Source organism: Ranitomeya imitator, chromosome 2 (assembly GCF_032444005.1).
Source record: "Ranitomeya imitator isolate aRanImi1 chromosome 2, aRanImi1.pri, whole genome shotgun sequence".
Classification (NCBI taxonomy): domain Eukaryota; kingdom Metazoa; phylum Chordata; class Amphibia; order Anura; family Dendrobatidae; genus Ranitomeya; species Ranitomeya imitator.
The window spans coordinates 376,645,235-376,661,767 of NC_091283.1; the positions used below are offsets into that span (position 1 = coordinate 376,645,235).

The 16,533-nt window shown below is 43.1% G+C and overlaps 1 protein-coding gene across 1 annotated transcript in view; it reads left to right on the forward strand.

The window, feature by feature from the left end:
• The window catches only part of LOC138664024 (gastrula zinc finger protein XlCGF57.1-like), a 72,605-nt gene extending 56,478 nt beyond the window's left edge, over positions 1-16,127 (forward strand). Inside the window, exon 7 of the mRNA XM_069750430.1 lies at positions 14,939-16,127. Within this exon, the coding sequence (XP_069606531.1) occupies positions 14,939-15,978 (1,040 nt within the window). The 3' untranslated portion in view covers positions 15,979-16,127. The remainder of the gene's footprint in view (positions 1-14,938) is intronic.
• The last annotated feature ends 406 nt before the right edge of the window (positions 16,128-16,533 follow it).

Genomic DNA, 16,533 nt, shown 5'->3' on the forward strand with positions numbered 1-16,533 from the left:
AGTATTTAACCACATACACACAACATAAGTCTTGCTGTATATGTCTATTTGTCTGTTGCTGTTTAAGTAACTGTAGACTTCAATAAGCCTGTAAGTAGCAGTCTTTTCTATTTGTACTAGATATGCAAAGAAAAAGAGTCACAAGGAGAATCCAGAGGACTGTGATGCTAAAGAGAACATCTGCTATTTTCTGGGTCCTAATAGGGTTACCTCAAAATAGCCAACCACAGATTTTAGATACGCCACATAAAATTAAAGTGCATGTGTGAATGTACATCAAAATCTGGTATGCCACATCTAGTTGAAAAAGGTGCATATGTACCCTACCAACGCAATTGGCATACTACACAGCATTAGACAAGGTGCATGTGTGCCCCATCATCAATCATAGACATATAACAAAAATGTTTTATAAAAGATCCCAATGGATCACTTAGCTGATAGTTGTCAGGGAACTATTTCTTCCCGAAGTCCATAGTCCATTGTCCCTCGTCCCTACGCGTTTCACCCCCTCCCTTTATCAGGGCTCATCAGGGGACCAAAGATATGAGTGTGCCATAATAGGTACTGGGTCATAACGCGTAGGGGCGAGGGACAATAGACTTCGGGAACAAATAAAAATGTGATGATATAGTTTTATAGGTTGGGTCGTTCCAAACTCGGCAATACCATATATGTGTATTTTTTTCATAAAAATATTTAGGAGTACAAGAGCACAAGATTGCCTTGCGCAGGCGTGTACTATGGAGGACATAGAATAAACTTCAATCCAATATTGCGGCCAGCATGCAGCCAGCGGGTAAGGAAAGGGTGAATCAAACACCCAAAAACTCCGCCCATATGACCGAAAACAGGTCTTGCCAAATTCAGTTGACGGGTTCCCTTTAACAGTATCAGCGAGTCAGACTTAATTCTACTCAATATTAAGTGATAAAAATTAACATGACACAATAATAATAGACAAAATTAAGTGTAACCGGTTGGTTCGGCCCCTCCCACTACAGTCAGTCTCTCATGTCACTTATTGTGAAAATGAATTGCCTACACCTTCTGTCGGAAACATCCCACCACCATTCAAATTATAATATGCACTTTTTCCCCCCAATTTGGCAGAAAAATGGGAGTGCGTATTATAATCCGAAGGTAGCTTACGGGGGAGATGGGATGGCTGTAGTCCAGTGGGGTCACAGGAGGCAGGGTCGCTGCTTCAGGAAGCCTATAATATAAATATATGACTTGGCACTCAACTTTAGTTAGGTATGAAGATTTTAATGCAGTCCAGAAAATAATAACAACTTTTCGGTCCCCAAATGGACCTTCATCAGGTTTGGCAATGGATACATAATAATATCAAAATATAACAATATCAAGTCTGATACACGAGATATTAGAAAATCATAATATAAGCAAATAACATGAATAAACAATGATGAATGCCTTAATTGGCGTGATCTCCGTGCTCAGTAACAAAGAAAATTTGGATAGAGAAAAAAAACTTTGATATAGTAAACAAAAAGGTTAAAAGGAAGCCTACCCAACTGCTAGGTGCTGTTAATATCCCGGTGTTAGGGAATAAAGAATGAAGCCTAAAAAATGTGTGGCTGTGAAAGGAATAGTTGTGTAGTGACTAGGATAAGCGAAATAATAGGGGTGAAGAAACGTACCGTTGTTGCAATTGGAATTTCCTCTACAGTATTTGCAAGCACTTAATGATAAATGATCATGCATGAAATAATATATCGTTTGCATGGACTACAAATAATGTGTCAGGCTATAATATAGGTAACACTGACCGAAAGAAATCCAATATAAGGCCAGGAACCCCCGTATTCTGTTGTTACTAGAAGCTGTGAAGACTCTAAATCAAAATATGGGCACAGACTGTCATATGTACGAAACTTAAAGCAATTGGATATAGGAAAATAAAATATGTGGGTCACTTTTGGAGCGTGGTGCCAGAATGTAGCAACTCACAGTATGTTTTGTGAAAACGATCTCCCAGTGCGTCTGTACAAGAAACTGGTTACCGACTTGGGTATATCCCAGGTGTTCTCTGTGGCCTCAGAGTAGTTTACGTCTGCCGTGCGCTGATCATGTCAGCGTGAGCAAGGAGCAAGGTTACACATATGAACTAAAGGGGTGCATGTCCTTACCAGTGGTGATTCAATGGGCGACATGTCAGTATTCTCAACGCGGAATCCACCACTTGTTGTGGTGAGCTGCAGCGTCCATGAGACGCCGTATATATGGAGAAGGGGCGGGACCCAATCGTAAGTTGAAGTCGGAAGTGCATCACAGGAAGTGACATATGCGCTCCACAGTGTGTAGACATGCGTTCCAGATGCCATGTTTGGTGAGATCGGTGCCGAGTATCACATAGGGGAAAAGGATATGGCTAAGTGAAATAACGGCCGGTGATCCATATAGCAGTCAGGTAGGAAGGAAAAAATCCAAAGTTCCAGAGGGACGAATCAGGTAGAGAGGTTGCATGGTGCATTCAGTAAAGACGCCTCTGTGAGAAAAAACATGAAAAGGTTAATACAATGACCCACTATACATATAGATCTATCTTTTTTTAATTTAAATAGATTTTTATTAACAATATAAAAAAAAAGAGAACAACAGAATGCCATTTACATTGCATTATATCAGATACACATTTTCTTACTTTAATAAACCCCAACATTACCCCAACTACCCCCCTCCCCCATAAGACAGCTCAGTCTCAATCTCCACCCCACCGAGGCATTATCTGCCTCTTGTAATTTATCCTCTTCCAGGTCTTAGGAAACACGACGCCTATACTCCTCAATCCAAATCAAGCCAAGGAGACCATATTTTATTAAAGAGTTCTATTTTCCCCCTTTTACTGTACACCCCCTTTTCCAATTTTAGACCATGTTGAACATATTGGAGAAATTCCCTTCTCACAGGTGGTTCCGCGTTTATCCAGTTTCGTGCTATTACTTTCCTGGCCATGTAGAGTAGCCTAGCGATTGCAATCTTCCAAGTACTGTCAACTCCAATTTCTTCCACATATCCCAGCACACATACTATCGGGTCTCTAACAACTCTGCACTTATATGCTGCTTCAACCCGGCTCAAAACCACCACCCAAAAGGCAGCCAGTCTCGGACACGTCCACATCATGTGATATATTCCTGCCTTCTCACTCGCACACCTCGGACACCCAGAATTGGCACGCAATCCCGCTTTGTATAACACTTCCGGAGATTTATATACCCTATGCAAAATGTATAGCTGCGAGAGCCTATATGGTTCACTCAAGGATAGTCGCGGAACCCACTCCATCACCGATTCCCAGGTTTCATTTTCCATCGGCCCCACTTCTCTCTCCCACTTAGCTCTCGCCTTTATAGGGAAATCGAGCAGAAATGTGTGCATAAGGTCCTTATACAGAGTGGAAATAACTCCCCTTGTAGTACCCTCACCACACACATACTCCAACACTATATCATCTTGAACCCTGATATCAGCCTTCTTATTCTGAGCTCTAAAGGCATGTCTCATCTGCGCATACTGATATTCCCCTGTGGATCGCAAACCAAATTCTTCCTGCAATTGGGAAAAGGACTTCAGCTCCTGCTGCTGGATTATCTGGTGAACAAAGCAAATTCCCTTATTCTGCCATTCCATCAATCCTCCCAGGGCCTCAAAATCCTTTAAGTTGTGGTTAGACCATATCGGTGTGAATTTAGTCAACCCTGTAACCCCACGAATCTGCCTTAGTCTATTCCATAATTTACGAATCAGGAACAGGGTTGGGTATATTTTCCCCAGCGCGCCCAATGAGCCATCCTCCAAACACCTGGCCATCGGTCGTCGGTCCGTCACCTCTTCCAATAGCTGTTGTACTGCACTGGATGACGCCCCTCGCGCCCAGCCCTTCAAATGCTGGCTCTGGGCCGCAAGGAAGTATATTTCCGGGTTGGGCAAAGCCAAACCACCATCTTCCTTGGGTCGTTGAAGCGTCTCCAAGCTAATACGTGGATATTGTCTACCCCATATCAAACTTCTAAAGAGGGCATTAATCTGCCTGAACTTCCCCCGAGGGATCCAAATTGGTGCGTTATGCAGAACATAAAGAATTTTGGGCATAAGGACCATTTTAATAAGGTTTACCCTACCGACGACCGATAGATGTAGCTTATTCCAGGCGTCTACCTTTGCCTTGAGTACCCCCATAACAGGAGTCAAATTTCTTTGCAGAAACTCCGCCACCGGCACCGAAATCCATATTCCAAGATATTTAAATTGGGAAACCACCTTCAGCCTCTCATCCCCAACATCCTCACTCACATTCTCTCCTACGTCATCCACTCTAAAAAGAACCGTCTTATCCCAATTAATTGTTAGTCCCGACACAGTACCAAATCTCTCAACAATTTCAACGGCCCCTCTTAGTGAATTGTCTGGATCCTCCAGGAACAGCAAAACATCATCCGCATATAACGCTATTTTTTCCTCTACTTTGCCATACCTAAACCCAGGGATCCCATCCGACTGCCGAATCTTAGCAGCAAGAGGTTCTACAGCCAACGCGAACAGGAGGGGTGACAGCGGGCATCCCTGCCTAGTACCCCTAGCCAGCCCTATAGGACGAGATAGCTCCCCATTTACTCTAATTCTGGCGGATGGTAATGAGTACAACAGCTGTATCCAGGCCACAAACTGCGGGCCAAACCCCATACATTCCAGCACCTGCCAGAGGTACCCCCATTCGACGCTGTCAAACGCCTTGTGTGCATCTAGCGATACAATCACTCTTCGACCACAGTTATCAGACTCTACCTGCAAATTTACATATAACCTCCGCAAATTGATCGCCGTTGATCTATCCGGCATAAAGCCAGATTGGTCCGAATGCACCAGACTCGCAATAACACTAGAGAGGCGGAGAGCCAACACCTTGGCCAGAAGCTTGACATCAATTGTTAGTAAAGAAATTGGGCGGTACGACTCCGGTTTCCCCAAGTCCTTATCCTCCTTTGGAATGACCACTATTATGGCCTCTCTCATAGAGGCTGGCAAGCGCCCACAAGACCTAGCTTCCTCCAATACCATTTTTAATCTAGGAATCAACACTTCTGCCAACCCTTTATAGATCTCAGCGGGTAACCCATCGACCCCAGGCGCCTTCCCATTGGCCATAGACATCAATGCCCGACTCAATTCCTCCTCAGTGATAGGGGCCTCAAGGCTCTCCCTATCTGCCTCACTCAGTCTCGGCAAATCCAGACCTTCCAAGAAAGTCAGTGCATCCTCGACCGATTCACCAACCCGAGAGGAATACAAATCTGCATAGAAGTCCGCAAAGGCTCTCAAAATTTCAGGTGTTTCCGTTATTTTACCTCCACTAGCAGAATCCAAAGAGTGTATATATGAAGAACCTCTCTGAGCAGCAGCCACTACCGACAGCATATGTCCCACTGTTTCTCCCTCCTGATAGAACAATACCCTTTGGAAATCTCGTTTCCTCTCAGCTTTGCCTACCAGAATTTTTTCCAAATGATTTTGTGCGTTTTTCATTCTTCTCTCTGCCTCAGGGGTTCCCAGTGTGGCCATCCCATCCTCTGCTTCCTTCAACTCCTCAACTGCCGCTTTTTCTACCTCTCTCGTCCTCCGCTTACACCTACTAATGTCCCTAAACAGTAGTCCCCTCAGGTACGCCTTCATTGCATCCCAAATTGTAAGAGCGTCGGCGCTTCCATCATTTAAGAGAAAGAATTCCGCCACCTCCCGTCCTATACTTTCCAACTCAATACTCTGTAACCAATTAGGATGAATCTTCCATTCTCTCCCACTTAGCGAGCGAGCCCCCTCCAATCTAACCTCTACTTCAATTGGACTATGGTCCGACAAGGCCCTTGGCAGATATCTCACCTCCCCAACCAGTGTGTCCAAGATCCTGTTACCCAGAGCCATATCGATTCTAGAGAGTGTGGCATGTGCCGGTGAATAACATGAGTACCCTCTCTCCCCCACATGTCTAACCCTCCACAGATCAATCAAACCTATCTCCTGTATATAGGTGCCAAATGTTGTTATGTGTCCCTCCGACCTATTCTGAGTATTTTTATTTTTATCCCAATATTCATCACAGATGTTATTTAGATCTCCGATAATTATTAACGGTGTCGGTCCCCATTTTTCCACTCGCTCCATTACTTCTCTAATCTTCCTGCTAGAGTAGGGAGGCGGAATATACATCGCGGCAACACACAGCATCACTCCATACAGTATACACCGTAATAGTACATACTGTCCCTCCACGTCCACATGTACCTTCACCTCCTCATACTGAACTCCCGCTGGAACCAAGATTGAGACTCCTCTTGCATACGTGGAGAAGGTAGAATGATATCCCCTCTGGATCCATCGTCTATTCAAAACATCCACTTTTTCCCTTACCAAATGCGTCTCCAGCAAGCATATCATTGAGGCCCTTTGGTCTCTTGCATATTGCAAACACGCAGCACGTCTAGATTTCTCCCCTAGGCCTCTCACATTCCAGCACAAAATCTTAAAACGGGTCCCCATCACTTGGCTCATCTTCACTATAAGTATCATCAATTTTGAGCTCAGGCTGTCTAACTACCCTCCCCCCCCCCCCTCCCAACTCCCCCTCCCACCCTTCCCCCCTCACATCTAACCATTCCACCTCTTTCCAAGAGTGGGGCATCATCGCCCATAGCGAACACTCCGTTTGGCATTACCTTCCCACCCCTCCTCCCACCACTGTACATAACAGGATTTCAGACATTTTGAAAAATAACGTTCTCAAAACATTTTACCTTAGAATTATTTGCACACACAAGAAGCCTGCATACACTTAAAATATGTCGCAAACCCTTCCTCCCCCTTTCCCAGCAACCATTACATCATCCCTTTAACTTTAACTGGATATAATCCAGCTCCCTTCTTCCCCCCCCATACCCCTTGGCTTGTCAATCACATGACTCTTTTCCAACTGACAGATAAGTAAACAACTTCAGACTCTTCCCACAGTTTCAGTCTCCTTTTCCTTTAAGCTTTTTAGCATTAATATCGATCCACTGGGTAGCGTCCTCCGGCTTCTGGAAAAAATGAATTTTATCAAACGCCACCACCCTCAGTCTTGCTGGGAACATCATGGAATACTGCACACCCAATTCCCTCAGCCGTCTCTTGATACCCGTGAACATCATCCGTTGTTTCTGCACCAGAGTAGAATAGTCTGGGTATATAGCAATCTTTTGGCCTTCAACTGTCAGATCCGTCATGTCTCTGGCCTTCCTCAGTATAATGTCTCTGTCTCTATAGTTTAGAATTTTGGCGAGCATGGTACGGGGATTCGCTCCAGGGACAGGTGGTTTCGGCGGGACCCTATGCGCTCTTTCTACCGCGAACACTTTTGTTAGCGCCATATCTCCAAATGTCTCTAACAGCCATTTTTCAATATATTCCGTTGGATTCCTCCCTTCAGCTTTTTCAGGGATGCCCACTATGCGAATATTATTTCTTCTGGACCTGTTCTCAAGGTCCTCATTTTTCGCAGCCAATTCAGCTATTGCTTGAGTGAACTTTTTCTCTGCTTTTTGCAGCTGCACTATATGATCTTCTGCAGTGCTCACTCTCTCCTCTACCTCCCCCACACGTTTGTCAATCTTCTGCATGGCTGCGTTTATCTGGGCTGTGTCCCCCTTAACCTCCTGTATCTGTATGGTCAGAGATTGTTTACATGAAGAGACTAGCGCAAAAACGTCTCTTAGGGTAGGCTCAGCTTCTGGCGCCATTTCCTCGGGTCCCCCTTCTGCCACCGCCATTTTACTCTCCTTTCTCCCCTGTTGTACCTCATGTTCTCCTGCTGGGCTCTCCTCCTCCTCCTCCTCTTCGGTATCAGCTCCGGCTCCCTCCTCTGCGGCCTCCGCTCTCGCAAACTGCTGGAGCTTTGCCGCTACCTCCATGCGCTTTCTGCATGCGGCGTTCTCCTTGTCTGCCTTTTCCCTCAAGTCGGCGCCATCTTGGATTGCGCCTGCATCCCCGGCTCCCGCGTCCTTCTGCCGTCTCCTGGTCATGTTCATCAGTTCCAGCGCTACCGAACAGCACCGCCGGCCTCTCCAAGTCTCCCCGCAGCCAGTAAGCCCCCGCAGGGACCAAACAGCAGCGGCTCTGCAGGATTTTACAATATACAGCGGCGGGAGCTCACAGCCGCACGTCCGCTCACATGGACTCTCAGGCCACGCCCCATATAGATCTATCTTATTAAGTTTATATATTGGAAACATCTGGGATAGTATGAGAGCCCAGGTACGAAAGCACTGAGGATATACAATACAATATACAGTATACAATATACAATACAATACAATACAATACAAAACCAGGGATTCAAGCTTCAGGAGGCTAATTTGCATATTCCAGGTGCCTTCTGGGAGAAGCGAAGTCTCCCTAAGCTAGAAGATCGTTGGGTACAGCCGGGACCAGCTGCTTCGAAAGCATCACCAAACCAGGGATTCAAGCTTCAGGAGGCTAATTTGCATATTCCAGGTGCCTTCTGGGAGAAGCGAAGTCTCCCTAAGCTAGAATTTTTGCCTGTAGGACATTATTGCAAGAGAGCTTGGCTGAGTAGATTACACAAGAAGGAAAACACACAGCAAGTCAGCAGGATCTAGGAGCAACATGGCAGATGTGACAACCTACATGGTGAGCTGCAGCATGTGCTACATGTTCACAGATCGACCAGAAGAAGAATCCAATTTCACCTGTCAGAAGTGTAGACTAGTGGCCCTTTTAGAAGAAAAGGTGCGGGGTCTGGAAGAAAGAATAGCAACTTTGAAACTCATCAAAGAGAATGAAGACTTTCTAGACAGAACAGAAGCATCTCTACTGGTCACAGAAGGTGCAAAAAGTGTCAGAGAACCTCCAAAAGCAGATGAGTGGAAGCATGTGACCAAAAGAAGCAAGAAGACCATGGAGAAATCACCAACCACACAACTGAAGAACCGATATCAAATCTTTGTAGAGGATGAAGATGGCACACCTAAGAATGAAGCAATACCAGCAAGCAAAAAAGAAAAGGGCACACAGCAACAAGTGACAGCAAAAAGTACAGCCAAGAAGCAACGAAGAGTGGTGGTGGTGGGAGACTCACTACTGAGAGGCACCGAAGCAGCCATCTGCAGACCGGACATAACTGCAAGAGAAGTATGCTGCCTTCCAGGTGCGATGATCAAGGATGTGACCGATAGGATACCAAAGCTCTTCAGCTCCAAGGACGTCCACCCATTTCTTCTGATACATGTTGGCACCAATGACACGGCAAGGAAGGACCTACCGACAATCTGCAAGGACTTTGAAGAGTTGGGGAAGAAAGTAAAGGAACTGGATGCACAGGTAGTTTTTTCTTCTATCCTTCCAGTAGACGGGCATGGCACCAGGAGATGGAACAGGATCCTTGATGCAAACAACTGGCTAAGACGATGGTGCAGACAACAAGGATTTGGATTCCTGGACCACGGTGTGAATTACTGGTATGATGGACTCCTCGCCAGAGACGGACTACACCTCAACAAACCTGGGAAACACACATTCGCCAGAAGACTCGCTACACTCATCAGGAGGGCGTTAAACTAGAATAAGAGGGGACGGGAAGAAAAACATTAGACTCGAACAAAGATGACCCAGGAAAACATACTCAGAAGGGAGGTAAGAACATTTCTAAAACAATCCACAGTGAGGAGATTGGAACAAAACAAAATCCTCTAAACTGCATGCTCGCAAACGCCAGAAGCCTGACAAACAAGATGGAAGAACTAGAAGCAGAAATATCTACAGGTAACTTTGACATAGTGGGAATAACCGAGACATGGTTAGATGAAAGCTATGACTGGGCAGTTAACTTACAGGGTTACAGTCTGTTTAGAAAGGATCGTAAAAATCGGAGAGGAGGAGGGGTTTGTCTCTATGTAAAGTCTTGTCTAAAGTCCACTTTAAGGGAGGATATTAGCGAAGGGAATGAGGATGTCGAGTCCATATGGGTTGAAATTCATGGAGGGAAAAATGGTAACAAAATTCTCATTGGGGTCTGTTACAAACCCCCAAATATAACAGAAAGCATGGAAAGTCTACTTCTAAAGCAGATAGATGAAGCTGCAACCCATAATGAGGTCCTGGTTATGGGGGACTTTAACTACCCGGATATTAACTGGGAAAGTGAAACCTGTGAAACCCATAAAGGCAACAGGTTTCTGCTAATAACCAAGAAAAATTATCTTTCACAATTGGTGCAGAATCCAACCAGAGGAGCAGCACTTTTAGACCTAATACTATCTAATAGACCTGACAGAATAACAAATCTGCAGGTGGTTGGGCATTTAGGAAATAGCGACCACAATATTGTGCAGTTTCACCTGTCTTTCACTAGGGGGACTTGTCAGGGAGTCACAAAAACATTGAACTTTAGGAAGGCAAAGTTTGAACAGCTTAGAGATGCCCTTAATCTGGTAGACTGGGATAATATCCTCAGAAATGAGAATACAGATAATAAATGGGAAATGTTTAAGAACATCCTAAATAGGCAGTGTAAGCGGTTTATACCTTGTGGGAATAAAAGGACTAGAAATAGGAAAAACCCAATGTGGCTAAACAAAGAAGTAAGACAGGCAATTAACAGTAAAAAGAAAGCATTTGCACTACTAAAGCAGGATGGCACCATTGAAGCTCTAAAAAACTATAGGGAGAAAAATACTTTATCTAAAAAACTAATTAAAGCTGCCAAAAAGGAAACAGAGAAGCACATTGCTAAGGAGAGTAAAACTAATCCCAAACTGTTCTTCAACTATATCAATAGTAAAAGAATAAAAACTGAAAATGTAGGCCCCTTAAAAAATAGTGAGGAAAGAATGGTTGTAGATGACGAGGAAAAAGCTAGCATATTAAACACCTTCTTCTCCACGGTATTCACGGTGGAAAATGAAATGCTAGGTGAAATCCCAAGAAACAATGAAAACCCTATATTAAGGGTCACCAATCTAACCCAAGAAGAGGTGCGAAACCGGCTAAATAAGATTAAAATAGATAAATCTCCGGGTCCGGATGGCATACACCCACGAGTACTAAGAGAGCTAAGTAATGTAATAGATAAACCATTATTTCTTATTTTTAGTGACTCTATAGCGACAGGGTCTGTTCCGCAGGACTGGCGCATAGCAAATGTGGTGCCAATATTCAAAAAGGGCTCTAAAAGTGAACCTGGAAATTATAGGCCAGTAAGTCTAACCTCTATTGTTGGTAAAATATTTGAAGGGTTTCTGAGGGATGTTATTCTGGATTATCTCAATGAGAATAACTGTTTAACTCCATATCAGCATGGGTTTATGAGAAATCGCTCCTGTCAAACCAATCTAATCAGTTTTTATGAAGAGGTAAGCTATAGACTGGACCACGGTGAGTCATTGGACGTGGTATATCTCGATTTTTCCAAAGCGTTTGATACCGTGCCGCACAAGAGGTTGGTACACAAAATGAGAATGCTTGGTCTGGGGGAAAATGTGTGTAAATGGGTTAGTAACTGGCTTAGTGATAGAAAGCAGAGGGTGGTTATAAATGGTATAGTCTCTAACTGGGTCGCTGTGACCAGTGGGGTACCGCAGGGGTCAGTATTGGGACCTGTTCTCTTCAACATATTCATTAATGATCTGGTAGAAGGTTTACACAGTAAAATATCGATATTTGCAGATGATACAAAACTATGTAAAGCAGTTAATACAAGAGAAGATAGTATTCTGCTACAGATGGATCTGGATAAGTTGGAAACTTGGGCTGAAAGGTGGCAGATGAGGTTTAACAATGATAAATGTAAGGTTATACACATGGGAAGAGGGAATCAATATCACCATTACACACTGAACGGGAAACCACTGGGTAAATCTGACAGGGAGAAGGACTTGGGGATCCTAGTTAATGATAAACTTACCTGGAGCAGCCAGTGCCAGGCAGCAGCTGCCAAGGCAAACAGGATCATGGGGTGCATTAAAAGAGGTCTGGATACACATGATGAGAGCATTATACTGCCTCTGTACAAATCCCTAGTTAGACCGCACATGGAGTACTGTGTCCAGTTTTGGGCACCGGTGCTCAGGAAGGATATAATGGAACTAGAGAGAGTACAAAGGAGGGCAACAAAATTAATAAAGGGGATGGGAGAACTACAATACCCAGATAGATTAGCGAAATTAGGATTATTTAGTCTAGAAAAAAGACGACTGAGGGGCGATCTAATAACCATGTATAAGTATATAAGGGGACAATACAAATATCTCGCTGAGGATCTGTTTATACCAAGGAAGGTGACGGGCACAAGGGGGCATTCTTTGCGTCTGGAGGAGAGAAGGTTTTTCCACCAACATAGAAGAGGATTCTTTACTGTTAGGGCGGTGAGAATCTGGAATTGCTTGCCTGAGGAGGTGGTGATGGCGAACTCAGTCGAGGGGTTCAAGAGAGGCCTGGATGTCTTCCTGGAGCAGAACAATATTGTATCATACAATTATTAGGTTCTGTAGAAGGACGTAGATCTGGGTATTTATTATGATGGAATATAGGCTGAACTGGATGGACAAATGTCTTTTTTCGGCCTTACTAACTATGTTACTATGTTACTATGTAATATAATATAATATGTGCTAAGATGCATTATCATGAATACAATGACTCCTCATCAACATATGCATATAGGACTAAGCTCTATATATTACATTGTATTGTATATCCTCAGTGCTTTCGTACCTTGAGCTGGTGCTGCATACAGGGACACATCTGCTGGCCCAAATGGTTATCAACATTGACAGATACCTGTTAATTACTATGTATTTACACTTCAGGTCTGGTCTTCATCAGATAATCTGCTTCAATTACTTGTTCACAGCAGGGGGTGCAGACAGCAATCCAATGTCCCCAGCCTTGGATTTGTATAAAACATAACACCACTTATGACACATTCTCTAGACCCAAAAAATCTCATAGTAGCTCTTTTCGAAGGTCCCCTTCTCTAGACTTCAGGGTGTATATTGGTGGAAATGGTCATAGTTTGCCATGACTGCATATAAAATGGTTGTACACAGTTGTTATCGATAATCAGTCCTATGTTTGCTGTACACCAAATGTTATTGTCCTGGATTCCGTTACAGTTGAAAATAATAGTGGAAGAGAGATCTGTCAGCTGACGCTTCCTCTCCCATCATTCCCCCTCTGTGGTGTCTCAGCTCGACGTGCGCAATGACGTCACTATATTGTGCCCTCTGTGCTGAGCAGTGCAGAAGGTCAGACAACCTGCTGCAGAAACCATATCCGTGTGGAACAGGGAGAGGTGAGTATTTATTTTTTTTATGTATGGTGAACTTCGAGGTGCCCATAATAGTGTTTGGAGGACTATGTGGTGGCCATAATATTATATGGAGGAGTATGTGGTGTTTATGATACTGAATGGAGGACTATGTGGTGCTTATAATACTGTTTAGAGGCCTATGTGGTGATCATTATACTGCTTGGAGGGCTAGTGAGTGCCATAATACAGTGTGCAGGGCTGGTTGGGGGTCGGTATACTACTTGGAGGGCTTAAATAAAACCTAAAGGGAAGAACTGGAATATAAGTTGGTGTGCATGCAGCTTGTAGGCGCATGTTTACCTTGGCCACCAAACAGACAAAACCTAAGCTAAAAACAAAATACGCAAATACCCTGTAGTAAATAAATAAATAGCAATAGTGTATGAAAATATAGGGTACTTAGTTAACAAAAGTTTGATAAAAAGAAAACAAAAAACATAACAGCCATCCCACCATGTCAAGGTGACCCTATTCGGGACAGCCCTAACGTCTAGTATTAAAACCATATGTCAAGTGACGTAATGTGAACAGGGGCTGAGAAGGACCGAGACCTGGCTAATGGACAGCCAGGCATGGAGGGCTAGTGAGGTCCATTTAACAGTGTGGATAGTTATGTTGGAGTCATCATACTGAATGGAAGGTTGTGGTGACCCTTATACTGTATGCAGTCCCATTATACTGTATGGATGGCTCTGTGGTGGTCAGAGATGGGGCATCATACTGTGTTGGGGTCACCATTCATATCTGGGAGGGGGGTACAGTAGGGTCATCATACCGTGTATATGGAGGATACTGTGGAATAATTCACTGTGGGGATATCATACTGTGTTTCGGGAAAACACTATAATTTGCATCATACTTTATGGCGGCAATGAAAGTGCAAGCTAGAGGCTTCAGTAGGAGGAAAATTACTTTTTAAGGTCTGCAAAATATGCTCTTCTGTCTTCTGTGACCCAGCCGAATATTATGGTTTTTTTGGGGGAAAGGGGGGCAATAGGCACCTCTGATATGGGGCTCCATGATTTCTATATATGCCCCGCCTTCATACATGGCATTACTGTTCCACCATACATCTTGCTTGCCAAAGTACATGTAGGGAAAGAGTAAAGAGTAAGATGGACAGCAGCTGACTCAAAAGTCCCGTTACGTTTCTCCACTGGACAACCTTGGGGTTCACAGGCACACTTAAACATGAAACAATGAAGATTCTTGCTTCAGCAAAGAGTTGGAAATCAGAGCTGAAAAGCATGGTGGCCTAACATCATGACAATCGTAAGTCCTTGCACTGACATTTACTGTTGGATAGTGATTTGTTTTATGATTTGTGCTCATGCTTCTAAAGATAGCTGTTGGCCAACAGCTACCTCCCACAACTTCACCATACATGTAATTTCGGCTCTGATTCAAGCCTTAGGTCAGGTACTAATAAGAAATTTGCTACATGTTTTGCAAGTTATAATCACATTTTAATTAGAAATTCGAAATCTAAGTTAATAAATTAAAATTTTTGGTCATAGAATTTAAATAAATAATACCAGCTTTTTTTCTTCGCAGAAGACTATGCTAGAAGCTCAGAAGGACACCTGATATCTTCAGATTCTATAACAACCCTTCAAAGCAAAGATTTGTCACCTGATTATTTTCAACAAGTCCTATCTCCTAATTCATTACATACTGTTAAACAAAATAATCATAACCAAAGGAGTATTGAACATCAAAAAATTTACAAAGAAGAAAGTCCATTTTCATGTTCAGAATGTAGGAAATGTTTTAACCAACATTCAGATCTTGTTAGGCATCAGAGAATTCACACAGGGGAAAAGTCATTTTCATGCTCAGAATGTGGACAATGTTTTCCAGATAAATCGAGTCTCAGTAAACATAAGAGAAGTCATATACAGGAGAAGCCCTTTTCATGTTCAGAATGTGGGAAATGTTTTGGCCACAAATCACATTTTACTGCGCATCAGAGAATTCACACAGGGGAGAAGCCCTTTTCATGTTTAGAATGTGAGAAATCCTTTGGCCTCAAATCACATTTTACTGCACATCTTAAAATTCACACAGGGGAGAAGCCATTTTCATGTTCAGAATGTGGAAAATGCTTTGGCCGCAAATCAAATCTTATTGCACATCACAAAATTCACTCAGGGGAAAGGCCATTTTCATGCTCCGAATGTGGCAGATGTTTTGCAATTAAATCAAATCTTGTGAAACATGAGAAAATTCACACTGGAGAGCGTCCATTTCCATGTTCAGAATGTAGTAAATGTTTTTACCAGCATTCACATCTTGTTAAACATCAGAGACGTCACACAGGGGAGAAGCCATTTTCATGTTATGAATGTGGGAAATGGTTTACAGATAAATCAAATCTTTGTAAACATCAGAGAAGTCACACAAGGGAGAAGTCATTTTCATGCTCGGAATGTGGAAAATGCTTTACAGATAAATCAAATCTAGGTAAACATGAGAGAAGTCACATAGGAGAGAAGCCATTTTCATGCTCAGAATGTGGAAAATGCTTTACAAATAAATCAAATCTTGGTAAACATGAGCGAAGTCACACGAGGAAGGAGCCTTTTTCATGTTAAGAATGTGGGAAATGTTTTGGCCACAAATCAGATCATGTTGCGCATCAGAAAATTCACTTGGGAGAAGCTATTTTCATGTTTAGAATGCTGGAAATCATATCTTGTTAATCATCAAAAAACTCACACAAAGGAAAATAAATTTTCATGTTCAGATTGTGATAAATGTGTCAGTTTCAATATGTTTATTTGAATTTTTCAACGTAACATAACATAAACAATCTTCCATACAGAAGAACAAGGTGAATTATTGATAGATATGACAATTGCTGAATCGAGGACATAACAAGGGATAAGGCAAACACATAAAATACAAATACATCACATACAAAGGGTAAAGACATCGGGGCAGGGAACATCATTACTGTCTGTGTAACAATCAATGGCTACAATTCAGAAGGTGATATTATACATTAAGTCATCACTCAGGCGGACCCGGAATACAAATGAACATATTTATACAAGATCGTAGGGGGTGTAGGTCTAGGGGCTTTCAAATTAGTTAATGCTTATAAATCCTAAGAAGGTTCATTCCACTGCGGGTGTAGCTGTAAATTG